The sequence below is a fragment of the Marmota flaviventris genome, chromosome 14, assembly GCF_047511675.1.
Source record: "Marmota flaviventris isolate mMarFla1 chromosome 14, mMarFla1.hap1, whole genome shotgun sequence".
Classification (NCBI taxonomy): domain Eukaryota; kingdom Metazoa; phylum Chordata; class Mammalia; order Rodentia; family Sciuridae; genus Marmota; species Marmota flaviventris.
Genome location: NC_092511.1, coordinates 77633879 through 77660640, shown reverse-complemented (window position 1 = coordinate 77660640; position 26762 = coordinate 77633879). Strand labels below are relative to the sequence as shown.

Sequence of the window (26762 nt, the reverse complement as noted above, 5' to 3'; positions counted from 1 at the left end):
TTGCTGGGTTCTTGGGAGACAGGGAAGCATAAGGGTTCAAAGCCTGGGCTTGGGCTTTGTTCTGGGTCCAAACCTTGTTTCTGTCACTTTCTCTCTGTGGGTGCTTTTTTCTCTAGGAGATGCAGTTGTCCTGTCTGTAGAGTGGGTTGCCCTGGTGGCCCCGAGGATGAGAGAGAGCCGGCCTCCCTCCCCGCCTGGCAGCGATGGCTAGCGACTGGCTTCTAGCAACGCTGCGGGGGCTAGGCACACAGACTTTAGCTCCCTTCCTGTTCTTGATTCATTCCTTTTCCCTGGGCCAGTGTCTAGGGGACATGGAATCTTCCAGTGGTGATACCACTGTATTCTTCAGAGTAACTGCAAAAAACTAATTCACTGGGGAACACCTTAATGAAGGGCATAGGTTTTCTTAGGGTGTCTGCATTGTACCATCCAGAGGCCTAGGGGGCCACCAGGAGCCTTGGAGCCACTTTATCCTGCAGTTCTACGAGTTTGTGAATCCATATCACTACAGGGCCACCCCTGGGTCCAGAACCAGCAAAAGGCTCCCAGTGGGGACAACAGTGTGTGTGGTCCCACAGCACCCACCACCAGGGGGCGCAGCTCCATTTCTCAAGGAGGCAGAGAGAGGCAGAATCTGCTGCTAAGGGAGGGGCCAGGCTGAGCTTGCTGCAGGTGTGAGCAGAGCTAAGGGCACCTGGAGGGGTGTGTCCCTGCAGGCGAGAGTGGCAATGACAGGGCCCTTCCCGTCAGCTGGGCCATCTGCCCTTGTCCCTGTTCCCTCACATACCTCATGACTAAGGGGACAACACCCAGACAAAAGGCGGTGCAGAGAGGCCAGGCTGCACAGCCTCACAACTGGCAAGGGGGAGTGAGGACCTCGCCAGGCTCCCCTGGGCCATCGCGAGGTCCTACAATTGACCAGCAGAGGGGTGGCAGGTGGAGGGGCCAGAGCCCCCTCTCCCCCTGCCCAGCATGGCTGGCCATCCTATCCCCTCCTTCTGGCCTCTGGAGGCCACTGTCATTTCCTTCTGGGGGGGAGTTAGAAAGGAGCTTGGGTGGAGCCCTCAGTCAACCGAGATGGGATTTTCCTGAACATGGCTGGCCTCTCGAGGAATGGTATCCAGTCTTAGGAAAGTTTCTCACACACGCCCCAAAGAGCTGGGGTGTTCCAGTCTATAACTGCACCCCAAGTCTGGGCTGCAAGGGGCCTGGACTGCTGCACCAACCCAGGACACATCCGGCCACCTGCACTTGACCTCAGACACCGTCTAAATGCTGTCCTCATGGCCTCATTTAGTCCTTATACTAGCTCTGCAGGGCACTCTATCATGGTCCACATCGACAGAGAAGGAAGCTGAGGCTCAGAGAGGACCTCAGTGGCTCTGGAAAGGGGGCTTGGCTTCTCCTATGTGTGCTGTGTGGCTGAATGAACAGGGAAAGCGCAAGCTGGAATTTGGCTCTCCAGACAGAGGAGAGTGAGGACACAGTGCGGGCTTGTCTTTTAGGTTTCCCAGGTACCTACTCTTAGAGACAGGGAGAAAAAAAGACCTGCCACAACAGGGCTCCCAGCAGGAATCCAGCAGTTTTGCAGAGCAGGGAAAGTGACAGACACACTCATGAGCAAGCCTTACAGAGGCCAGCAAGGGCAGCAAGGAAGGATGTGCAGGAGGAGGGGGCAAGGAGCCCTCACCAAAGGCCAGAGCACTCGGGTAGCAAAGGTTGGAAACAGCAGGGGTGAGAACTCCTCCCTGGGACAGACCGGAGGTGCAGGAAGATGTGGTTGTCCAGGGAAGGGGTGCCTCCCGGGACGCATGGGGTGTGATGCGAGTAGAAAGAAACCATGGGCAACAGCCTGTGTTCCAAGGCTCATGTGAAAGTCGCCTTGCCTTGATGTGGCTTCTCTCCCAGCTACCCTGAGAGCTCGGCTTTGCAGAAATAAGGTCTTCAGAGGCAGAAGGGCCTCTGAAAGAAACGCCCTGCTTGGTCATGGCTCATGTGAAAGAAGCAAGGCCTGGCCTGGGTCTTGGTCCAGCTCCATGGTCCTGCCTCCAAACCTGCCCAGGCCCTGGCACGTGCAGGACCCATTAGCTGTGTCCCCCTGCTGTCCACCTCCCACCCCCAGCATCCTCCCGAGGATGGAGCACACCCGGTCTGTCTCTTCCCAAACCCAGCTGCCTACAGAAGGAAGCGGCCCAGAGAAAGGACCAGCAAGGGGAGAGCCCTGTGCTGGTCCTGCAGGACACAGTGAGGAGACGGCTTCTGGTGTGCCTTGTGAGGGTCCCCCAGTTTGATTTCTTCTTAGTGGGGGCTTGGGGTTCTGGGAGGTTGACGTCTGCCCCTTGCAGGGCATGTGTCAGTTTCTGCTGCCTGCTGCGCATGTACATGCTCAACACCAAGTGCAACTGTGACCCCTGACTATGGATAGGAAGAGGGAGGCACAGAGAGGTCAAGTGGCTCTCCCAAGGTCACTCGGTTAGGTGGTAGGGCTGGGGTTTAAGCCCAGGAAATCTGCCCGTTATTAGTAAGGACCAACACACCTACCAGAGCTATCACCTAGGTAGCGCCTCCTGGGGCTTTACATCGGCACAGCATGGTGGCCACAGACTTGGGTGCTCTCCAGTCACTCCTTGCAGAGGAGTAGACCTGGGTGCAGCAGGAACGGGGTGAGAGCTCTTCAGATTCTCTCCAACCCTAGGGGGCCAGAGCCAAGCTTCCCCCCCTCTCCCCGATTCCCGCGCCGTTCTGGGCCTCGGTTTCCCAATGCCTCGGCCTCTGCCCTGCTGGCTCCCCTGCTCTCGCAAGTGGGAGGGCGGAGGGGTCGCTGTGGGGAGGGGTCGTTGGCAACGCCAGAGCCCTCTCCCTCCCTCCCTCCAGAGTGACGCCCTTGAAGTTCAGCGGGAGGTGGATGCTGCGTGGGGAGGGTCGGTGCTGCGTCTCGGTCACCGCGAGGCCAGCGCCGCAGGGTGGCGAAGCCCTGCGGTGGCCTGGGGAAGGACCACGTGCTCCGGGTAGTTGTGCGGGAGCCTCCGGGACGAGGGGAGCGCCCGCCCGGGGCGGGGGCAGGGAGGGCGCGCCGAGGGAGGCAGGTCTGGCAGGAGGGCTGGGGTGGGGGAGGCCGAGAGCGCGCGGACAAAGGAGGCGGCCGGCAGCCCAGCTGTTTTGAAAAATGCTTCCTGTTTCTTTAGAGGCGCTCGCGGCCCCGCGGCGGGCTGGGGCGGCGGCGGGAGCTGCCTCCTCTCCGGGCTGCGCTCACTGATCTCGCGAACTGGCTTCTGTATAAACCGAGGCTAAACAAACACAGACGGAGCGCAGCGGGCGTTCAGCAGAAGGCCGGCCAGGCGGCAGCGGCTCGGGAGGACACCCCGAGCGCTCGGGAGCGCACGGCGCGGCGGCCCCGCGGAGCCGGCGGCGCAGCTGCCCGGCGAGGGGGCGGGGGCGGGGGCGGGGGAGGGGGAGGGGAGCGCGACCGACTCCGCGGCGCGGAGCGGCGCCGGGCAGAGCCGCGCGGCGTGCAGGCGAGCGCAGCGGGCGCGCGTCCCGGGCACCCCACGCCGCTGTCTCGCGCGCTGTCCGCACCATGAAGCACATCCCGGTCCTCGAGGACGGGCCGTGGAAGACCGTGTGCGTGAAGGAGCTGAACGGCCTCAAGAAGCTGAAGCGGAAAGGCAAGGAGCCGGCGCGGCGCGCGAATGGCTGTAAAACTTTCCGATTGGACTTGGAAGCTCCCGAGCCTCGCGCCGCCGCCACCCTCGGGCTTCGGGACAGGACCCAGAGGCTACAGCCCGTCCCGGTCTCGGCCCCGGTGCCAGCCCCAGTGGCGCCGGCTGTTCCCCCAGGTGGGGGCGCGGATACTGGCGGGGACCGCGGGGGCGCCCGAGCGCCGGAGGTCTCTGACGCGCGGAAACGCGGCTTCGCTCTGGGCGCAGTGGGGCCGGGACTCCCCACGCCGCCGCCGCCTCCAGCACCCCAGGGCCAGGCACTTGGGGGTCCCGAGGCACAGCCTTTTCGGGAGCCCGGCCTGCGTCCCCGCATCTTGCTGTGCGCACCTCCTGCGCGCCCGGCGCTGTCTGCACCCCCAGCGCCCCCAGTGCCCTCGGCGCCCGCGGACTCCTCGGTGCGTCCTGCGCCCCCCACGCGCCCGGGGGAAAGTTCCTACTCGACAATTTCACACGTAATTTACAATAACCACCCAGATTCTTCTGCGTCGCCTAGGAAACGGCCGGGCGAAGCGACCGCCGCCTCCTCGGAGATCAAAGCCCTGCAGCAGACCCGGAGGCTCCTGGCGAACGCCCGGGAGCGGACGCGGGTGCACACCATCAGCGCAGCCTTCGAAGCGCTCAGGAAGCAGGTACCCGCTCTTCCTCATGCCGCAGGGCGCCCGGGACCCTGAGGACCCTTGCGGGAGTGGGCCGGTGGGGGGCCGAGTGTTGCTGGCAGGGAGGGGGTGTGTTTGAACGACAGCTGTTCCGGAGCCCAGCCAGGCTTGGGCAATCAGCGTTTGTGCGGATCTTAGTTCACAAAGTGGAGGTTGGAGATCTCTGGCCCTGCAGGTCCTGGCTCCCTGGAGACCCTATCTCTGGGGCTGACTTCAGCCCACACAGTGTGATCACTTACATGAGCGAATATGTGTCTCCCGGAATCACCTGGCTCTGGGGAACAGAGTTGGGGAACACCGGAATCTTTCTCTGGCTGGGCAGGGGAGGAGGACCCTTTCCCTCTGGGAAGCTGGGTGGTTGGGATCTTGGTCCTTGGTTGGTGGCCACCAGGCCCAGAGCAGTGTGGGGTATGGTCATGGGTTGCTGAGGAACTTGCTAGCCCTGCTTCAATCCCCAGCTCTCAGCAGAAATGCCCTGTGCCCAGGGCTTGTGTCCGGGCCTGGCACCTTTGCCTGGCACCCCTAGGACCCTCCCCAGGGGCGGCTTCAGGCACTGCTGGGGGGAACCTTCCAGGAGTTTCCTCCCACAGCTGCCCTGCATCTCCTGGAAGAGCTGGGCTTCCCCCGGAGGCACTGGCTGGCTGCAGGTTCTCTCCAGGGATCTTGGGAGCTAGCTGGGGGTGAGTCTAGGGCATGGGGGCAGTCCTCAATGGACAGTGTTCTTAAGAGGCGAGGAGATCTTAACCCAGCATTGCCCACAGAGGAGGATGGTTTACAATCCCACATTTCCACTTTGGACCAAGCAGATACTGCCCTGGGCCTCCAGGCTTCTCACTTTCTTAGAGAGAAGGGGGATGTAGAAAAGGGGGGTTAAGTCTCCCCCACACCACCGTGGTCCTGGGAAGTGCTGGGGTGGACTTGATGGGTGAGGTTTTTTGCTTGCTCTGAATCTGATGTGCTGTTTGATTCTGGGAAAGTTATTCAACCTGTCTGGACTTTAGCCAACCACAAAACATTTCAGAAACATCTTTTGGGGTCATACTCTCCTCTTCCTCCTGTGGGTAGGGTGGGGCAGTGGTGCCTGCGTTGGTCCATGGGAAGGACACTGAACCTTCCCAGAGAAAGGAGGCTCTGTGGTTTCTGAACCAGAGAGTCTTATTTGAGTTCATAGGAGATGTTTGGTCAGTGAGTTGGGTGGGAGTCAGGTGGCTGTCACAGACCAGGCGGGGCCAGTGCCTGTAGCACACCAGCTGGGACCCTGGGCAATGGCCAGTGGAGCTGTCAGCCCAGTCCTGGGCTCCGTGCCTGAGTGCCTGGGTAGAATAGCAGCTTGGGGTGGCCTGCGGTCCATACCCCTGGGAGGGTGGGGCTGCCCCCTGCTCACCTGCCCCCCTTGGGGCTAGGACACCCCCCCTGAGCCAGACGCTGTGTGTCCAGAATCTCATCCCTGGGGGAAAGTGAGTGGGTGCCCCGAGGCCCTCCCGCCCCCCACCGCCTTCCGCTTTCCAGGAGAGGACAGATGCTCTCGGGTGCCTGCTGCACCTCATCCGACCTGTGCTTTCACGTCTTTCGACAGTGAATTCCATCTTATTTGATTTTTTTTTTTTTTTTTTTTGTACTGGGGATTGAACCCAGGGGCGCTCCACCACTGAGCTACCTACCCAGTCCTTTATATTTTTTATTTTTGAGTCAGGGTCTCACTAAGGTGCTGAGGCTGACCTTGAACTTGTGATCCTCCTGCCTCAGCCTCCTGAGTTGCTGGGATCCCAGGCGTAGGCCATTATCCATGGCTACCATCTTGTTTGATCTCACCATTCCTGTCAGGCTCGGATCAACCCATTTTATGTAAAGGAAAGCTGAGGCCAGGAGAAGGGAGGAGACTTGTCTGAGGCCACCTGGTGGGTTAGAGGAGACAGCAGTGGTCTCTGGAATGCCCCTGGGGCCAGCTCTCAGTGCCGTGGCATCGTGGCATGGGCGGACGGTGCTAGGCTGACTGACAGTGTGAGCCTGGCCTCTCACTCCAGCCCTCGTGGGGAGGCTCTGTGGGAGGGTCAGTTTCAGGGTGTCAGAAGGCCAGCCATGCCCTCTCAGGGCAAGTGAGTGTGTGCACACATTGTTGTCAGGCACAACCTGTGCACAATTCATCACGAATCCAAAGTACATGCCGACAGTGGCGGCAGCACCTGCTCCAGCCCTTTGCTGTTTGCTGCCACCATTCTGTCCCTTCCCTAGAAAGGCTGCTTAGCAGCAGTGGACACCTGCCCATGGTCTGAGGAGGGCATGTCCCTACCATGCTAGCACTGGCCTGATGAGGAGGGCCCTGGGCCTCAGAGGAGCTCCTTCCTCAAGTGGCCTCAGTCTCCCATCTATAACGGGCACTCACCACCCTGCCCGTCCAGTGGGCAGGGTACTTGGATGTAGGCCCAGGCCCCAGTGTCGGAAATGGACCCGGGAAGCTGGGAAGGCTGGAGGTGGCTCTGCTGGAACTGGGGCATTGGTTGATGAGGGCCCCCCCTGGGCTCGGGCTGGGGCTCCTTTCCCTGCATGGTTTCCTGGAACAGTGGAAAGAGCACTGGTCTGGGAGTCCAGGTGGGTTTGGAGCTGGCCTCCGCCGCTCTCTCCGCTGAGGGAAAGTTGCTTTCCCTCTCTGAGCCTCATTTGCTGAATGGTGCAAAGATTTACCTCATCCACAGCTTTTCTGCAAAGAGCGGGTTAATCAGGAGGGGCAGAGGGGCAGGGAGAGCGCATTCCTCCGCGTTTGCAAGCTCCGGGCTGGCAGGGCTGGTGTCACCCTGCAGCAGGAGTCCCTCAGTCACCTTGCTGACAGCAGTGGAGACCACCCATCCTGAGATGCTCGCCCCACTGCCCCGGTGAGTGCCTTACTGTGCGAGTCACTTAAGTCACTTGCCCCGCTGTCCCGCACCCCACCCTGTGTCCCCCTCACCTGGTGACCTGAGGCCAGTAAGCTTCTGTGAGCCTTTGGCCTCTGCAGTGGCCTGGCCCCACCTTGACATGCCACTTTTCACACTCCAATGTGGGGCCTCCATGGCGCCACACAGGGCGGCCTGCAGAGCCCGTGCTACTGGCCTGCAGGGGGATCCACCTCGGCCCCTGAGCTGCTCCAGCATCCTGCTCTTGCCACTCTGCTCCTCCGTCTGCCCGAGGCCTGGGTGCTGTCCACCCTCAGCCCAAGGAGGCCGGACAGGATTTGCTTCCCATCCAACAGGAAGAGCGCCTGTGCGGGGGCTGCAGGTAGACTGTAGGAGGGGGTGGCCAGGGTGGCAGGTGGCAGGCACGTGTGGTCAGTCCATGCCCCCGTGAAGGCCATGTGTGCACAGCTGGGCTGGTGCAGTGCTCCAGCCAAGTGGGACAGTGGAGGAAAGCCTAGCCTTACTGGGCAGGGGCGGGAGGGCCAGGGCCTGAGCCTCCTGAGCACTTGGCCTGTGTGTGGATGTCCATTCTCCCTCACAGAGGAATGACAGCAAAGGCTGACAGCCATGACCCTCAGGAGGTGCCTCTGTCACTAAGGAGGAGCCGAGCCAGTGCCCGGGCGACTTCCCCTGTGCTCCTGGAGTCTCCAGGGGTTCTCACCGAGTGGACGCAGGGTGGGACCACAGGGGGCCTGAGGAGAGTGGCCCCCGCTTAGCACCTCCCTCACTTCTCAGTCCCACAGGGGGAAGGGGGACACCCCTTCAGGCAGTGGGGGACAGGCCTGCTTGCAGGGGCTCCACAGATGGGTGAGAGATGGGGTCCCCCCGTCCGTGTCTGCTTGCCAGGGGGTTGCTTGCCGAGCCTCTCTCCATGGGTGCCCTCCAGGATTATTATTGCCTGTCAACGGCTGCCTGTCCTCTGTCTGGAGGAACACTTACAGAGCAGACACAAGTGACCAGCATCTGGCCCCAGGGCGGTCTGGCCCCGTCTGTGGCCCTCAACCAGGATGCCCTGGATTAGTGGCTGTTGTTGTGGCCTTGTGGCCATGGGGGAGGTTGACGACGGACATGCTAAAGGTCTTTCACAGACAGGGACCTTGAGGGTTCTGAGTAGGGCACTTCACCCCAGGGACTGATGTGCGGGGACACTAGGTACTGGTGGTGTCCTAGGTCGCCTAGTGTCCGGGGGCGTAGCACTCTGGGAATGTTGCCGCCCTGGGCAGGTCCCTGCTCTGGGTTCAGGTCAGACAAGCTTCGGGACCCTGCCAGCCTCATCTGATGACCTGGGCCCCACATGTCATCTGTTTCCTTTGTGCGGATGGGACTTCTGTCTTCATCTGGGGGCATTTTTTTTCTATAGATGGACATGATACCTTTTCTCAAATTCATTTTTATGTGGTGCTGAGGATGGAACCCGGTGCCCCACACATGCTAGGCGAGTGCTTACCACTGACCTGCAGCCCCAGCCCCCAGGCAGGTTTTAAATGGTCACTCTACCTTCGAATAGCTGCCAGGTCCACCAGGACTCAATCCTTGTTTTCTCCTGGTTAGACCTGGAGCTTGACAGGGCAAGGTGACAGAGTGACAAATCTGGGGCACAAGTGGCCCAGAACCGGCATGGGCCCTGCCTGCATTGACCTTGACCTCACCTGTTGCTCTGTGGTCCAGCAGTGACTCTGGGTAGAGCAGAGGGCACAGAGCAGGCTTCGCAGTGGCAGCTCCCAGAGTGGCCTCTGGGTGACAATAGGGCCACGCCTGGTCCTTGGACACTCCTGCTCCCCTCTGACACCACACACATGCAGACACCACCTCCCGGGTAAGGAGCGGGCAGAGGTGCCGGGCTGGCCCCGGGGACCCCTTCCTTGCCCAGGACTATGGTGTTGTTTGTTTGTTCAAGCTGATAAAGTCGGATTTTCTGGACTCGGGCCGGGGACAAGCAAAGCACATTGTTCTGCCAGCTTTTCTTGGATGGGTTTGGAGCTGCGTCCAGGGCTGGGAGGGGGACGCAGGAGAGTTGGCTTCTCTCTGTCGCCTTGCTCCCCGCCCTGGCTTCCTAGTCGCAGGTTCCCCAGGGATCGGGCTGGGCAAGTGTCATGTCCAGGCTCAGGGCTGTTGCTGTGCGCCCTCTTGGCGCCGCTGCCTTGGGGACCTCTGCAGCTCCGGCTGTGGTGATTCTGCTGACTGCTGCCAGGCCTCGCTGAGAACTGAATCTTTCACGCCCTGCGAGGGCAGACCTGCTCACGGTGTGACGCAGAGCCGAAGCTCTGAGAGATCATGCCCCTTGCCCAGAGCATGCCACTTGGCCGAGGGAGAGCCAAGAGTTGACCCTAGTGATAGAGATGCATGTGTGGTGGCATCATCAGTGACAAAAGACTTTTGAACCTGGTTCCAAACTTCCTGGAGCCACCTGGTGAAGGTGGAAGGGCCACTCATGTGTCCCTTACTCCCTCATCCAGGACCTTTTTTTTTTTTTTCCAAAAGTTTATTTATTTATTTTTTTTGAATGCTTCTTTTTTTTTTTTACTTTTTTTATTAGTTGTTGTTCAAAACATTACAAAGCTCTTGACATATCATATTTCATACATTTGATTCAAGCAGATTATGAACTCCCATTTTTACCCCGTATACATATTGCAGATTCACATCGGTTCCACATCCACTTTTTTACATACTGCCATACTAGTGTCTGTTGTATTCTGCTGCCCTTCCTATCCTCTACTATCCCCCCTCCCCTCCCCTCTCATCCAGGACCTTGAGCTCTGCAGACAAGGGCCTCCCCAGGTCACAGGGCAGCGAGCGCTAGAGCCCCAGAGCCGAGGACAGCTGGTGCTGTCAGCACACCGTGGAGGGCAGGGGCCCCTTTTGGTGTATGGCGGACGTGACGAGGTCCAGGAACGCTGCTGGACAAAGCGGGGTTGAGGTGGATCACAGTGAGGCCACTGTTGTGTTCAAGCTTAATCCTTGGGGCCTGGCAGAGGGACTTTTGTCCTTGGCACTACTGAGAGTGTGGACCAGAGGGTCTTGCTGTGGGGCCCCCGCGGCGTTGCCCTCTGTTCCCGCTCTGCTGTCCCCAGCTCCTCAGTCAGGTGATGCCATACTTCGGGGACACCACCATGCTTCTGTTCAGACTGACGAGGGGTGAGCTGAGCCTCAGGTCCCCCTGCAGCATGGGACATGGACACATCCCAGGGCTCCTCAGCAGAGGAGCCCAGGTGCTTAGCACAGCTATGGAGTTGGGTGGAGGCTCAGCCGAACCTTCCATGGCCACCCTGCTGTGCTGCCAGGCCAAGGGGTGGGGTGGGGGCGCCGTCCTGCGGCCCTCCTCATTCCTCCCCTGCCCCCAGGTGCCGTGCTACTCCTATGGGCAGAAGCTGTCCAAGCTGGCCATCCTGAGGATCGCCTGTAACTACATCCTGTCCTTGGCCCGCCTGGCAGACCTCGACTACAGTGCCGACCACAGCAACCTCAGCTTCTCCGAGTGTGTGCAGCGCTGCACCCGCACCCTGCAGGCCGAGGGACGTGCCAAGAAGCGCAAGGTAGGCGCCAGCTGCAGGGCACAGCCCCCCGGGGAGGGCGGGCCCAGGGGCAAGAACTCTGGGGCCCCACGTATGCCCAGGGTTCCCATGGGGCAGACGATCACGCCGGCTCTAGGGATCCCCCACCTGGGACTGTGGGTGGGACCATCCTCTGGTGATGGAGATGCCGGGTGGCCTTGGACTATCACCTGGGGTGTCTGGGCCTGAGTTCTCGTTCCTCACTTGAGGAAGACTGTTTGTCCTGGAGCCCCTGTGACATGTGTCCTGAGTTTCCGGCAGCCCTGCTAGATGCCAGTTGTACTGGGAGGAGATCCCCTGAGCAGGTCACAGCCCAGGGACCCTCTGCTGACCTCGGGAGTGGGACTGGCCTGTGGGTGCTCTGAGGCTGTGCATGTGGGCCAGCGATACTCATCCACGCGTTCTGGGGAGGTTTACTGTGTTGACCAAGCTAGGAGGGTACCAGGGTGACCAGTGTGGGGTCCTGGTTCCCATGCAGCTCACAGGACAGCTGGTAGACCTGCTGCAAGTGGGCGAGGGCGGCACAGTGTGGCCTGTCCTGGGGGCCCAGGAAGACCAGGGAGAGAGGGGCCCTTCCCAAGGGAGCTCCAGAGGACATCCCAGTGGAAGTGGCGTTTGAGCTGGGGTCGTGGGGACAACTCGGAGGCCACCAGGCAGATGCAGTGGGGAACAGGACTGGGGCAGAGGGAGTGCCTGTGTGGGGCTTGACGTGTTGGGAGATCTGCAGGAGGTGAGCCGCTGGCACAGCTCTGGTTTCCCAGATGGCCTGGACCCTCCACCATCTGGGTCCTATCCCCTGTGCTGGAGGGGGTCAGAGAGTGGACCCAGTGTGTCTGCGAGGAGATGCCCTTCTGCTGGCCTGCGCCTCCCCCAGGCCCTGCAGGCAGCCCCCTCTGGATCCCTCAGTTTCCAGAGGCTTCTGGGTCCAGCAGGAAGTCCTCAAGGACTCCCAGGCCCCCAGCTGTCCCCCAGGTGATTGTAGGCTGCATCCCGAGTTGATTTCACATGGGCTGATTAGAAAGGAGCCTTCAAGTGCGTGAGGGAGGAAGCCCAGAGCCTCTCCCCTGGGCAAGCAGGTGGCGTGGGCACTGTGAGCTCTGGGTGCTCAGCCCGGCATTCAGACGTCCCAGAGCTGTGGATGGGCAGCACAGGCAGCGCAGCGGGCCCTCTCTCCCCTGGCCCCTCACCTCCTGGAGCCATGGGGTCCTGGGCAGATGGAGGCTGGATGTCCAGGGATGAGGGAAGATGCCCAGCAGACCTGGGCATGGTTGCCCCTGGAATCGCCTCAGCTCTGAGATCCTTAGAGACCCCCATGCTGCTCACTGAGAGATTGAGGTGGCGGGTGATGGTTCAGTGCACCTGGAAGTCCTGGCTCTGGTCCTAGCAGTTGGATTTGTTTCCTGGCCCTGCCAGCGTCCCTGTTCTCCCCTGTTCTCCACGGGGATGTTGGGAATGCTCGCCTGCGGCCACGTTGCAGATGAGGCCCGCCTTCCCGCGTGCGGGGTGTCTGGCAGGAGGGGGCCAGTGCACACGCTCCCTCCACCCTCCGGCCTTGGCCCTGCTGCCCTTGGGTCCCAGCGGGATCTCTTCCCCTCTGTCTCCTCGCCTCCCCAACCCTGGTTTGGGGGCTGGAGCTGCACCAGGCCTGAGGTCCTCCTGCCTCCTGGTGAGTCTCCCAGCTCTGAGGAGGTGCCGGCTGACTGTGGGGAGGGGTGCAACTGTCTTGGCCCTGGCCTTTGAGGTCCCAGGCTGAGATTGCGTCCACAGTGACACATCTCCTCTGTGAAAGACCCCAGGGCCCCCTGCTGACCTGGCCCGCCTCGGGGCTGCTGGCTGTAACGGGTGCCTTCCCAGACCCCATCCTCTCACAGTTGAGATCTGACCCCACAGCCCTCCCAGGGTGGCTGTTTCTGTGTCCAGAGTCGGATTCCTTCCCAGCAGGACCCTGGTGGCCCCTGGAGCCTTTGGGCTCTCAGCCACCATTTCAGGCCCATGACCACCTTCTGGGTACCGAAGTCCTAACTGCCAGTTGTCACCCTCTCTGCCTCCCTCTATGTCCCTGGGCTGGCTTGCTGTCCCCTTCACCCTGCGCCTTGGGGACATGTGTACCACTCTGAAGCCCCAGGCTCACTGGAGAGCCTCTCTGGGCAGAGGTCTGCTCTGGGTGGAGGACTTGGAGCGAGGGGCCTGGAGCTGTGGAGGGCGTTCTGTCCCGGTGGCCCTGGCCACCCCACACGGGGCTGCTGTGGCCTGACAGGAGCCCATCGTCTGTGTCCTGGGTGTGAGTGGCTTCATTTCCCTCCTCTGTGGCCACCCATCCGACCCCTACCCTGTGTGGGGAGCCATGGGGTCTTTCCCCCTCATGTGAGGGGCGGCTTCTGTGGGAAGCTGTGCAGAGGTGGGGTGAGGGGCGGAGCACCTGGAGGCAGGATAAGATGCCATCAGGCCATGCCCCAGGGAGGCCTGACACCCTCCTCCTGCCCGGCACCCTCTCAGCTGGTGTCCACCCCCAGAGGGCAAGATGTGCGGGTCTTCCAGCTCCCCAGGCACCTCCCTCTCTCCCGTGGCAGCCAAGAGGACCCTCCTGTGCCAGGCACAGTGGGGATGGGAGTTTGCCACATGCTTTGTGCCACCCAGTGGCTGTGGACACTAGGGCCTGGTGTGTCTGGGAACCAGGAGTGGCCGGGGTGAGAGAAAGGGAAAGCCAACGGGAGAGTTGCTGCTCCTCACACAGGCGGTCAGGGCTGTCAGGAAAGGTGACGGGGTGGCCCAGGTGGCCGGAGGAAAGGGAGGTCCCTGGCGCCCTGCTGGGCCTGCAGGGGAGGGGGAGCCAGACGAGACCCTTCCTCCAGGGGCCTGCTCTGCCTCTCTGGTCTGGATCAGCCTGGGGTCTCCCGTCACCCTGGCCTTGGGCAGGCCCTGGGACAGAGTCCTGGCCCTGCCGGCTGTTGACACTGAGCTCCGGCTTCTCTGCGAGGCTGTCCTCATGGCCTCCTGGAGCTGCAAGGGCATCTCCTATCTTTCCGGGGAGACTCCCATGGGCTGGCTTATCCCTGTCCCTTTCCACCAGAGCCACGCCATGAGCCGGGGGCCCACAGTGCATCTGTGTTGGCACCGAGCTCGTGAGAGTGCGCGAGGAGGGCGACAGCCTGTCTCAATCCGCTTTCTAAGGCTGTGACGGAATGCCGTGGGCTGGGTGGTTTATAGAGAACTGAGGTTTATTGAGCTCAGACTCTGCAGCCAGGTGTTCAGGAGGCAGTGCTTGCAGCTGTGAGGCCTCAGGCCACCGCCTAACCTGGCCAGAGTCACCAAGGCAAGATCCCAAGCCTGCCACATGGCCCTGCTTCCCTCAGAAGGCTACTGACACCATCGCTGGCCACCCTGATGACCTCGTAGGTGCAAATCCACACCCACGAGTGTGGGGACGGGGCGTGTCTTACCCCTGGGGGGGTCTCTCCCTCTGGGCCTCCCAGGACGCCAACTCGGGTCAGAGCCCTGTTGGAGGCCCCTGTGGTCAGAGGCTGCCCAGCAGAGACGGCGGGAGGAGAGGTGGCCTGGAAAGCAGGGGTGCCCAGAGACATGCAGCTTGCACAGGCCCCGGGCAGGTCCCCGCAGCCACTCCTGGGGCGTCTGAGGATGAGGGCAGCAGGCGAGACTTGCTCCCCACATCTAGGCTGCCCGGACTTGGGATGGGAGGGGACCGGCATCCTGCTGCCCAGGACACCCCTGTCCACGCGCTGAGGCTACTACAGAACCACAGCGTTGCTGCTGGCCTCCTGGCATGCACGCGTTGAGCCCTGGCCACAAACTGTCACCACATCCCTGCCCTGGAGTTGCCCATGGGCCTGGGCAGGGTGGGGGCAGGACGAGCCATGAGGCGAAGGTTGTGCCAGGGCTGAACAGCGAGGGACTCGGGTGCCTACCAGCCTGGGGTCCTCGGGGCCGGAGGTGTGTACTCAACCCGTGGCATCTGCAGCTGGTGGCCAGTGGGTCAGCTTGGTCACACTAAGTCTCCTCTCTGCTCCCTGCTGCTCTCCTTGGTGACTGGAGAGGTGGCCTGAGTGTTTGGAGAACGTCTGGGGACAGGCCAGGTGCTGCATCAGGGCACGTTGGTCATGGAGCCAGGGGTCAGAGTCGGGGGTGCCTGAAGGCCTATCCTTTCTGTACTTTTCCTGGCCCTGAGGGTGGGAGGCAGAACCACTACCGTCCAGCCTGGCCTCTGCTTCTGTGGGGTAAGGAATGCTCCTGGTGCTGTCTCTGGACCTTGTGGTGAGTGGCCTTCCTGCGCTGCCTCTTGCTGGGGCTCAGCCCCTCTTTCTGCCTTAGAGACAGGCCTCTGTCACTTCACTTCTGGCACCACGGGTGCTACATATGGGGTCCACTGCCCTGTGGATGCAGTGACACCTGATATCCAGGACCAGGACCAGCCAGGCTCTCCGTGTGCCTCACTGACCCCTCCAGCCTCCCAGAGGAGATGGTGGACGGAGGCCGGGAGCCTGGGAATGTGCCTGGGTCACCCAGCCAGCAGGTGCGGGCTTGCCTCCCACGTGGACACCGTGGGTAGGAGGGTCTCCTTCCCAAGTCCTGTGGGGAGGGATTGAGCTGAACCCCACTTGCTCAAGATGCCCACAAGGCTGTGCAGCAAGGAGGGTCGGAGACTCCATCCCATGCCCTCTGGTCATAAAACCTGGATGCTCAGCAGGGCCTGCTCAGCCTGGGCGGGGTATCAGCCAAGAGCTCAGGTGAGCAGGGCCCTCTCCGGGGCCGCCCTGGGGGGGAGGCTGGGGTGCTGCCCCTGCTGCAGTCAGGTCCCCACCGTCTCCCCAGGGCTGGGTGGGAGTGGAAGCCCATTGGGCATGGGAGGCCCCTCTGCTGCCCCTGTACCACTCTCAGGAGCCCGGAGCGCGGAGCGCGGGCACCTCTGTGAGCCAGGTTCCCCTCTGGAGGCCACAGGCTCGGTAGCACTGGGCCTGGTATGCTGGAGAGGGCTGCCTATGGGGTGGGAGCTGGTTCCAGAGAGCCCTGGGGTTCTTCAGATCTCTGGAGCACTCAAGGGACATGAGCCTACACCAGGAGGCCCTCTGCAGAATCAGGAGACAAAGGAACCGCAGAGCCATGGGTCCAGACAGCTGCACTGCAGTCTCAGCACTGGCACTTCTTGCTGTGTGACCTTGGGCCTGTTAGTGAACTCTCTGACCCGGCTCTCATCTGTGAAGTGGGAGTGCACACATACACCTTCCTTGCCACACTATGAGAGGACTGAAGGAGGTCCACACAAGGAAGGGCTGGGAAGGCTCAGTGAATTTCTGGAAATTCAGGCAGAACCCAGGAGGGTAGGCCTGGAGGGGGACAGGTGCTGACCAGCCAGGAGGCAATGAGGACTGAGGTTCTGAGCGGAGGCTGCGTCTTCTCTAGCACTGCAGCGCTAACCTGTGCTGCCCTGTAAGTGGGGCTAAGGTGCCGTGTTCTCAAGACCCTGACTGCAAGGGCCTGGGTTCCAGTGTGTGCTGGAGGCCTCGGGTCTCCTGGGCTCCAAGATCCGGCTCCTCTGCTCCTGGGCCTGTGCCCGGGAGGTCCCAGCACATGCCCACCCTTATGTAAGCAGCCCCAGGCGGCTCGGAGACTCGGTGGCTAGGCGCCGGAGCCAGCAGCCCAGGCGGCGGAGGGGTGGGCGAGGCATCCGCGATCGGCACCCCCCAGGGCTGGGCCGCCAGCGAGGCCTGACACCGGGTCGGTCACCCGGCGGGCGGCCTGGGCTGCAGCTGGGGCCTGGCTCGGCTGGGCCTGTGGTTTTGATTAGCGGGGCTGCGAGGCGGCTGCCGGGCGGGGAGCTGGGAACAGCGGGTCCCCCGCCCCCCGCAGCCCAGACTCCAGATGTTCCAACGCTGGCTGGGAAGGCCTGCTGGCGCCACGGAGGGCAGAGGGCAGGGGAAAGCACGCGAGCTGGAAGCCCAGGCCCTCCGTCACCGCGGCCTTGGCAGCCTGCCCGGCCTGCGCTGGCACATTCCCCAGCTCTCCCCGGCCATCTGTTCCCAGAAAGCCGTTCAGAGCCGTCGTCACTCAGCGTCCAGCAGCGCGAGCAGCTGGTTTGGAGCAGCAGGGAAAACCGTGCAAAAGGTCCTTTGTGAGCCCAGGCTGCTGGGGAGCCGCGGGCGGCGTCCTCCGGGCGCCCACTCCCCTGCGCTGGCTCTGATTTCTGCTCCAACCCTCTTCTTTCTCTCTCACGCCAGGTGTGACTCCCTCCTCCCTGGTGGCAGGGCCACCTTGTCGTTCTGCTGCTTGCTGCCTGGCTCCCCCTCCTTTTCCTCAGAGCTGCTGGTGGAAGGGCTGGGTGTCCTCAGAGCTGGGCTGGAGGGGACGGGCAGGTCAGAATGTGCCTGCTGATGGCCACGGTGGGGCTGCCCATCGGGGCCGAGGTCCTGGAAAGCAGCGTGGTGGCAGATGTGTCCACCCAGCACCCTGACCCCCCACACACAGGGGGGCTGAGGTGGGGAGGTGCGGCCCCCACTGGCCCCCAGAGAATGGCCGCCTGCACGGACACAGAGGCCACGGCTGATTGCAGCATGACACGGAGCCTTTTTTAAGACCCGGCTCTGCCACTGTCGCCAGCACTCCTGGGAACCTGGCCTGGAGTCTGGGCACCTCCCGGGCAGCCATGGGCTGTCTGTCCTGGCTCCAGGGTCCTGGGCAGGGCTGGCAGCTGGGAGCTGACCTGGGGGTCCAGGTCCAGTGCAGGGGGAGGCTCCTGGTGCTGGAGGTGGGTGGGCACAGGCGGGGCATGGCTGGGCTCCCCTCCTCCTCAGCCCCTGCCCCTCTCCGCCCCTGGCCGCTCCCCACCATCTGCTCCCCCTACCCCAGGAGTGCAGGAAGCGCCCTGTGCTCAGGCCCATGCCCACTCCTGCCTGCTCTCTGCTCCCAGGTCCACCTGGGGGCCCAGCAGCCCTGCATGTCCAAATGTTTATGTTTAGCACAACCTCAGGCTGAGGGTCTTGCCGCCATGGGCCCAAGCAGCCTCTGGGCTTAGTCTGCAGTGGCTCTCAGCAGTGCCCGGGGCAGGTGCCTGGCCCCAGGGTCCTAACCTCAGGGGCCCTGTTCACTCCTTGAGGGTTGTTCAGCCAGCTCCTGGGGCTGCCCAGGGACCAGTGGCTCAAAGCATGGACTGTGAGCTCACTGGGCTGTCTACGCCTGCTCCTTGAGAAGCTGGTCTCCACGGGCCTCAGGGAGGAGGACCTGGGAGAGGAGTGGCCATGGCCTCCAGACCCTGGGACAGCATAGTGCTGGCCTGGTGACACAAAGTCGCATTCCAGTCCTGAGGTTTTCAGGGATATGGCATGGTGAAAGGACAGGGCTGCCTCCCCTGGAGCCTGGAGCCCCTACCTGGTGGTGGGAGGCCCTACTGCCCAGGCTTCCAGCTGGCCTCTCCTATAGCCTGCCCCAGCCCACTGGGGAGCACCCTAGAGGCCAAGTAGCTGTGCATCCCCCTGCAGGGCCCTCCACTCTTCCCAGGACACAGGCCACTGATCCCCCTGACCCCCACCCGAAGTTCTGCTGAGGGGCTCCTGCCCCACGCGTCTGCTTAGGGTCCCTAAGCAGGCGCGATGGGGCCAGACTTCTTGGGACACCTGACAGTCCCCTGAGCGACCTGCCCCAGCTGGTCACTCCTGTGTCCCAGTTTACCCTCCGGCCACTCCGAGGTCCTTGCCCAGAGGGGCTATTTTGGGCCTCTGTGCTCGTCGCCCCATCTGTCTGTGAATTCCTGCTCCTCCTGGGAGGTGCGGCTCCTCCTGGAAGCCCTCCCTGACCCTGTGGCTCCCTCCCTGACCACACAGGGCCAGTGGGCCTCAGCACGGTGGTGTACGGGCCTAGCGGGGGCCAGGGGGCAGCACGGGGCTCCAGCCAGGAACTTTGGGGTCAGCACAGGGGTGTGTGGGTCCAGCAGGGAGGACTTGGAGTTGGCACAGGGGTCTAGCAGGGGAGACTTGGGGTCAGCACACGGGTGTGTGAGGTCCAGCTGGGGGGACTTGGGGTCAGCACAGGGGTCCAGCAGGAGGGACTTGGGGTCAGCACAGGGATATGTGAAGTCCAGCGGGGGGGACTTGGGGTCAGCACAGGGGTCCAGCAGGGGGGACTTGGGGTCATCATAGGGGTGTATGGGGTTCAACAGGGGGACTTGGGATCAGCACAGGGGTGTGTGGGTCCACTAGGGAGGACTTGGGGTCAGCACAGGGATCCAGCAGGAGGACTTGGGGTCAGCACAGGGTCCAGTGGGGGGACTTGGGGTTGGCACAGGGGTCCAGCAAGGGGGACTTGGGGTCGGCACAGGGGTGTGCAGGATCCAGCAGGGGGACTTGAGGTCAGCACAGACGTCCAGTGGGGGGACCTGCGGTGGGCACAGGGTCCGGTGGGCCCCAGTGGAAGGGACATGTGTGGTGGCGTGTGTGTGCTATGAGACCCTCTCTCCCGGAGCTCACTGTGCGTTCTGACGTTGTCCTGGGATTCTCACGTGGCCTGTTCCACGGTACTGCCTGCTGGTGGCTCAGTGCACCAGTGACCCCTGTCCTCCCACTGCAGCCCCCGGTCCCTGTGCTGAAGGCAAGGCTGTAGGGGATTGTTAGGGGTGTCACCCAGTCAAAAAGTCCCCAGGCCCCCTGCTTGTCCCTTGTTCCTTTGAATTAGCAAAAAAAAAAAAAAAAAAAAAAAAACCTGTTTCAAATAACAAACCCTGAGCACCAGCTGAGTCTGCCGGGGGCCCACACACCTCATAGTTCAGAAACCTGAAGGGAGAGGCTTCACCCTGAGCTCCGAGGCCTCAGGCCTCTCCTGCTCTGCCTAGTGACTGCACAGTGGCTGCCAAAGTACTGGGGCTTTCATCTTCCAGGGACATCCAGAATCAGGGTGGGGCCTTGCTGGGAGGAGCATTTCCTTTCTCCAGGGCATGAGTCCTGCACAGATATTCCTGGTCTTCCCTGAAGAAGGGATGCTGCCCTTGAACCTGAGAGAAACAGCCCAGGAGAGCAGGTAAAGCAGCCACGAAGCTCACCCCCGAGGGTGGCCCTGATACAACAGGTGGTGGTCTTTCCCCCCTGCCAGCTGCTCAGTCCCCACCAGCCTTCTCTCATTGCCTGTGTCAAGGTCACAGGATCAGGTGGCCAGGTCTGGCCTCTGCACTGTGCTTTACAGACTACAGAGTGCCCATGCCTGTCGATTTCTCAGGCCACACCTCCTGGGCATGCTAGTTACCAGGGGCAGGAGAAGTGTTGAGGTCACAGAGTCACAGGGCTGGGCACGGTCACCCCTTGTCTCCTCTCTTGAAGGCCCGGCCCGAGCCTCTGGGCTGTCCTATCGGGGTCCGGTGGCCTCAGGTGCAGCCTTCCGGGTAGAGGAGGCTCCAGGAACAGCTGCTGGCCAGCCCTGGAGGGGGCTGCGGTGGTGGTGGGGGATGTATTCTCCCCTCTGTTGACCTACACAGCAGATTCCAGACTTGCCCTCACCCCCTGGCTGCCCGTGTGGCCAGCAGAGGGCTGGGCCTGCCTCTGCGGCCTGCCAAGGGACCCTGTAGGTCAGCGTGAGCCAGCAAGTGAGCGTGGCATCCTCAAGAAGTGGCAGCTCTGAGCACTACTCCCTCACTCTGTCCCTGGGCCCTGGGAGGACCTTGGGGGCACGGGGGGGGGGGGCAGGTGGGAGGACCGCTAGTCACAGCACAGTACTTCAGCAGGGGGGGCCATGGGAGGGACCAGGACAGTGCTCTCCAGCAGGAGCTGGGGGTTGGGCTGGAGCAGGCCCTCACCGTCCTGGCTGGGACAGCAGGGACCTCACCACATGCCTGTGGGCAGGGCCTCCAGTCAGGCTCGGGGACAGCGTGGGAAGTGTGGGTGCTCAGTGGCCGCATCTCAGCACAGGAGGTTGCAGCTACTGACCCTCAGCCCCAGCCCCATCTGAGTGGCATTTGGACCTCCAGCTAGGGTTGTTCCTCTGTCACCTGACCCGGAGCTTTGGCCACATGCCTTGGCCTCAGTAAGTGAGGAGTTTCACTGCTGGGCACGTCCCAGGTGGGGACCCTCCATGGGGACTGGGCTGCCCCTGCTTTGCACGCTGTTCACAGCTCACCCACGCTGAGGTGCGTCTCAGCACTTCCCTGGGGTGACCGTGCCACATCTTGCTTACCCACTCATGGGTTCCTGGGTACCACCTGCGGCCTTTTTAAAACTGTGGGTTTTATTTATTTTGAACCCAGGGGTGCTTAATCACTGAGCCACGAACCTGGCCCTTTTTATATTTTTATTTTGAGACAGGGTCTCGCTGAGTTGCTGAGCCTGGCTTTGAACTCTCAATCCTCCTGCCTCAGCCTCCTGAGCTGCTGGGATTAAAGGTGTGGCCACTGCACCTGGGTTAAAGCTGTATTCATGTTTTTAAAAAGACTTGGTTGAAAGCCAACTGGTGGAGGAAGGTCCAGTTCTCTACTTCACGGCACACCAGGCCCCCACACCAAGTCACACCAGGGTGTGACTTGACCATCGTAGATGTATTTGCCGCTGACCGGGGAGCACTCCTGCCTGGCCTGTTTTAAACATGAGAAACCAGGCTTGGTTGGAGAGGCCAGCAGCCTGCCCAGGGCCCCGAAGCTGCCTCTTGGACCATGAGTGGCATTCAGCGCCAACCTGAACCTCTCTGTGGCCCAGTTGTGGCTGTGCTGAGGTGGAGGCGGAAGGACCTTCAGTGCTCCCGAGCCATCCCCATGCCCTCCCTGATTTTCTATTGGGTTTTAGTTGTAAGACCTCCTTTGAGATCTGACTGCTCTTTTGGGACAGACCAATTAAAAAAAAGAAGACTCAGGGTTTCTGGCCCCGGGTGTTTTCCAGCATACACAGGCTGACTCCAGATTGAGATGGGTGGAGCGAACAGGGGACAGGTTACATCACATGGGAGACAGGACAACTAGTTTTTAAATGCCCACAAAGTGGTGGAATTGCCTGCGATGCACAGACCAGGTGGAGGGGAGCAGCACATCTACGCCCCACCTGGGCGAGCCCACGGTGGTGAGGGATCAGCAGGACAGGGACAGCGCACAGCGTGCAGAATGCTCCAGTGCACAGGTGGGTCCAGGCTTCCTGGGTGAAGGCCTATCGCTTGGCTGGCTGGGGTCCAGGCTCAGCCATGCGGCGGCTGACAGTTGACTTTAGCAGCAGGACTGTGTCCTGAAGAGCACCTTCCTGCCTGTCCTCACTGCAGGACTTTCCAGAGCCTTCCCTGTGATATTATGCCTGGTGACCGCCCAAGATGGGCAGGGGTCCGTGGTGCCCAGACGTGTGGGATGCCCCCTGGCTGGCGATCTGCAGTTCACTCTCCCACTCCCTCCAGCTGTGCAAGGAGGGCATTAATGCACAGAGAAGGGGAGTGGGTTACCCGAGGTCACGCAGCAGGTTAATTGTTAATTGCAGAGAAGGTCCTGGGGTTGAGGCCTCGCGTGCTCTTCCTGTCACGCCTCAGTTGACCTCAGACTCCCTGGGTGGACATTGTGCTGGTTCCTGGTGGAAGCAGGAGCAGGCCAGGCAGGTCCAACGCAGACACCAGAGAGAGGGTGGGCCCCGGGCGGACAGCCTAGGCTGGCCGCCTTCCCTCACGGGTGGAGCCTGGCTGCAGCGGGGTCTGCGCCACCAGGGCTTGCGGCTGGCGCCCGGCTCCAACCGGCCAGCCTTCCACTCCTCCCCAGACCACAGGCGGCTGGAACCGCACGCAGGGGAGCCCGCCCAGGCAGCCAGCTGCGAATCCCGTGGAGCATAGACCAGGGCCATCCCCGCGGGTCTCCCTTCCGCTTCCTGATCCTCCCCCTCAGACAGAGAATCAGAAAGTAGAGTCCTGTGGGGCCAGCCAGGAGCCTCAGCCACCGCTGCCCTCCCGCTGCCCCTCCACCCCCTGGCTCTCGCCTGGCCTAGACTCGCATGGCTCCTGGGCCCCGGCTTGGCTGTGGCCTGCAGGTTCCGAGAGGCTGTCCAGGGTCTGTGGTGAGCGGCTCCTCCTGTGCTCGTGGCCTTCTTGCAGCAGGGCAGCCCAAGTGCCCATCAGGGTCGAGTCCTGGTGCTGCCAGGCCGGCACCTCTGCCAGAGCCTGTGGTGCCACCTGAGGGCCCTGAGAAGTGGCCATGTGGCTGTGCAGAGGCTCTGCCCACAGGCACGTGGCCTGTGCTCAGGGCTGTGGCAAGCTGTCTCTGTGCAGCTCTGCCTGGGCATGCTGTGCCCTGAGGGACACAGGGTGTTCTTTCTGGGTTCCGGGTGGATTTGGAGCCTGGCAGAGCCTCCTGCTGGCCCTGGCCTCACCAGAGGCCTGTAGCCCAGACCCCTCCTCCTGTCCCTTCTTGGTGATGAGGCACCTGACAGTACTAAGTCCAGCTGCAGAGAGGAGAGCCGGAGGTCAGGGCTGCTGGCTCTCAGGTGCCCCTGGCTCCTCCCTGGAGGGCCCATGGGCTCTGGGCCTGTCCCCGGGTTAGGGCTCCACAGGCTAGACCTCGTTTCTCCTGCTCAGAAGAAAGCTGGGGGGTATTGATCTGCCCCAGCTGTGCCGTCTGACAGAGGGGAGACGTCAGGAAGTGTATGAGGTCACAAGCTGACCACCCCTGGTGGGTCTTCTGACCCCTGTGGGGGCTCCTGCATGAACAGTGTGGGAGGGGCCCCTGGCCATTCCTGTGGGGCCTGCAGGGGAGCCCCACCGGGCGGCACGGCCCCACTCAGGCACCGTGGAGGCGTGTCCTGGGGATCCTGGTCAGCACAGCCTGATCCCTGGGGCTCTGGGCTCTGGCTCCCTTCACCCAGACCAGCATGCTGCATTCAGGGCTGCCAGGCCAGAGTGGGGAGAGCACGAGGTGGGTGCTGGAGGCTCCCCATTTACCCCATGGAGCAGTCCCTGGCCCAGCCACCAGAGGCCTGAGTCCCCAGTCAGCCGAGGCCTGAGCACCTGGCGTGGGGTCAGGGAGGTGCCTCTGACCACTGGTTGTGTTTTCCAGGAGTGACTGGCTGCAGACCAGCTGGGACACCGTGGTCGCCTCTTCCAAGAGTGAGGAGAAGGTGGACACACGAAGCCAACCTCGTCCCTCTGCAGGATGCTCTGGGTCGGCCCCCATGCCCCTCAGGGCTGTCCAGGCTGGGCAGCCTGCCCCGCCCTCCTGCCCTCTGCCTGGCGGTCACAGTGCACTTTGCCCTCTGCCTGTGGGAGGCCCAGTCTTCCTCCCGCTCAGGTCTGGAAGCTCTTCGGCTGCAGAAGTTCATTGCCAAAGATTCAACAGAGACACCGAGCACAAGGGGCTGAAGCCCAGCAGCCAAAGGCCACATTGTGGCTCTGTGGCCTTCGTCCCTCCTGTTGCCAGAGTCCACCTGTCTCAAGCCAAAGATGAGCCAGCAATTCCACCGGGAGCCTGAGAAACAGAGGGACAGGGTGACCCTCGAGAGCACTTGGCCCACAGAGCCAGTGCGGTCCACACAGGGCCCTGGGCTGGCGAGTTCAGGAGAAGCCTTCTTGGGCCTGGGAGGGAGGCAGGGAAGGGGCCAAGGTCCCTTCCCTTGCTGCCCCACCCTGGCCACCCAGACTCTGGCCCTGAGGAGTGGCTGGGGAGAGGTGGCATGCTCTAGCCGGGCACTAGCCCAAGGCCACCTGCCCAGGGGACATGCACGCTGGTGGCCCTGCCATCTCCCCAGGCTTCCTTGATGCAACGAGTGGCGGCCTCTGGTGGTCTGTGGCAGGCCAGGTGGGAGGGGGAGGACGACGGGACCAGGCGATGGCCACATAGGGAGGGTACCTAGGCCGGGGCCAGCACCCTCTTAAGCTCACAGGCCAAAGCTGCTCACATGTGTTCAACCATCTGCTTCAAATTGAAGTAAAAGCCCGACATGTAAAGCACACTCCTGCTGTGCCCAGTGGATTCTGTGGCTGGGAAGCTGGGGACAGGGTGGCCTCATCTGAAGGTGGAGGGTCCGAGGGTGGGGAGCATGAGGGCAGAGGATCCACGTGGCCTTGGCCAGGAGTGTCAGGAGGGCAGGATGCCTGACCCGGGTGAGGAGCCCCACGCTTTTGCCTCGCAACCTTCAGAGGGTCCTTTGCTAGAGACTGAGCCCAGGAGACCAGCCAATCCGTGACAGTGCCCGTCCTCAGATCAGGATGGCCTCACTTAGGACCCTGTACTCGAAAACCGTTCCTGGTCCTATTGCCAGACCCAGTCCACCCTCCTTGGGTGGCCTGAGACCAGACAGTGAAAGCCCACCGCAAGGAGGGAACCAAGGTGCGATATAGGAAAGGACTGCCCAGGGGAGGTGGGGCCAGGGGCAGTGGCATGCAGCCACGCTGGCTGACCCTCACTGAAGTCCAGCTACTCCCTGGGCCTCCAGGGGCATTTCCAGTTGGCTGAGGACTTGGCCTCAGCATCTGTTGTGTGTGTGTGCACATCTGCTCTGGGTCATCAGGCACAGGCCATGGGGTCGAGGGCCTTCTCTGGAGCCCACAGGGCCTCTGTGGGTGTGTCCACGAGCAGCCCACCTGTGCACACAGCAGCCTCCTGCCCCCAACCCCAAGGCCAGGAAGGAGCGCCTTGGGAGTGAGCTGCCCCTGAAAGCCAGCTTCACAGCCCCCAATGCTGGGCTGCCTTGGGCCTTGGGAGGACCTAGAGAGAGGGCTGCGTCCTGGAGCAGGTGGCTGCCTCCGCGTGCTCTGTGCCTGTATCTTGCCACCCCCTGTGTCCCAGTCTTACCCAGGTGACTCCACTCTCACTGTTTGCCCTCCCCCAGGCCGGGGGGGTTGCTCCTGGGTGAGTCCCAGGGGCCACAGGTCTCTGCAGGGAGCTGTAGCCACTCACGGCCCTTCTTGCCCCAGGGCTGGGCTGGTCCTGGGCAGACTCCAGTCAGGTGACTGCAGTGGTCAGGACAGGCGACTGCAGTGGTCAGCCACACTTACCTGCCAGGGGCTGGACAAAGGCTCCACTGGTCTCCCTCCTCCTAGGCAGCTTCCTGACCACAGAGGGCCATTGCCAGCAGCCAGGTGACACGCAGCCTGGTCTCTCAGAGCCAGACCCAGGGGACTGTCCCCAGGTCCTCGCCCATGCCCACATCCTGATGCCTTCTGCAGCCTGGCCCCAGGGAGGCACAGAGGGCCCTGCCCAGTGCCCTGCAGGTCTCACCCTCCTCTGGGTCCCCCTGCTGGTCCCTGGGAACCAACAGACTGCCTCCCCTGAGCCAGCCTCCCCAGGGAACCCCGATGGGTAAGTACTGACTTTCAGAGACCCATGGACTCGGGTCTGATCCCGGATGTAGTAAGAAGTCCTAAGGGAAAAGATGGGTCCATGCATCTCCAAGTTCTCGGAAGGACCTCGTGTCTGGTTTTGTCTGGGGACTGGGGCTGGAACTTGGACAAGACCACTGAGCTGCATCCCCAGCCCTCCAGCGGACCTTGGGAAGCGGCTTGGGTTTTTGCTCTTGGATGGTGAATTAAAGGATGGAAACTACGGAGCTCACTCACTTGGGAGTTTCCTTTCTTCCACAAATATCACCAAATGCTTCATTCATCCAAACCCTGAGAGAGAGGAGCCCGGCAGGTGGCCTTGTAGAAGTGGGAGGGAGACGTGTGGGAGGGACTCTCTGCTTTCCGCAGCTGGGCCTTGAGAACTGATCTCTACAGGGGACAGTCACCCTGCTCAGGAGCCTCCTGGTTATCCAGAGTGCGGGGTGGGCTCAGGCCCTGCCCCTGCAGCTGCGTCCTGCAGCCCCCTGCGGTAGCTCTTCCAGGGGCCCCCTGCTGCTGGACCCTCCCATGCTGTAGGCCACTGCTCAGCATGGCCTTGAGCTGGTCTCATGGCTCCTGAGGTTACACCATAGGGACGTGGTCAAAGGCCCATGAGCGGCTATGGGGATGCCTCCTGTCTCTGCC

The 26762-nt window shown here is 62.1% G+C and overlaps 1 protein-coding gene across 1 annotated transcript; it reads left to right on the top strand.

Moving 5' to 3' along the window:
- The first annotated feature begins 3481 nt into the window (after window positions 1-3481).
- Atoh8 (atonal bHLH transcription factor 8) lies at window positions 3482-26413 on the top strand. The gene is made up of 3 exons (XM_071601278.1): window positions 3482-4348; window positions 10650-10841; window positions 23857-26413. The coding sequence occupies exons 1-3, from the start codon at window positions 3578-3580 to the stop codon at window positions 23860-23862; spliced, it is 969 nt and encodes a 322-aa protein (XP_071457379.1). The 5' UTR covers window positions 3482-3577; the 3' UTR covers window positions 23863-26413.
- The last annotated feature ends 349 nt before the right edge of the window (window positions 26414-26762 follow it).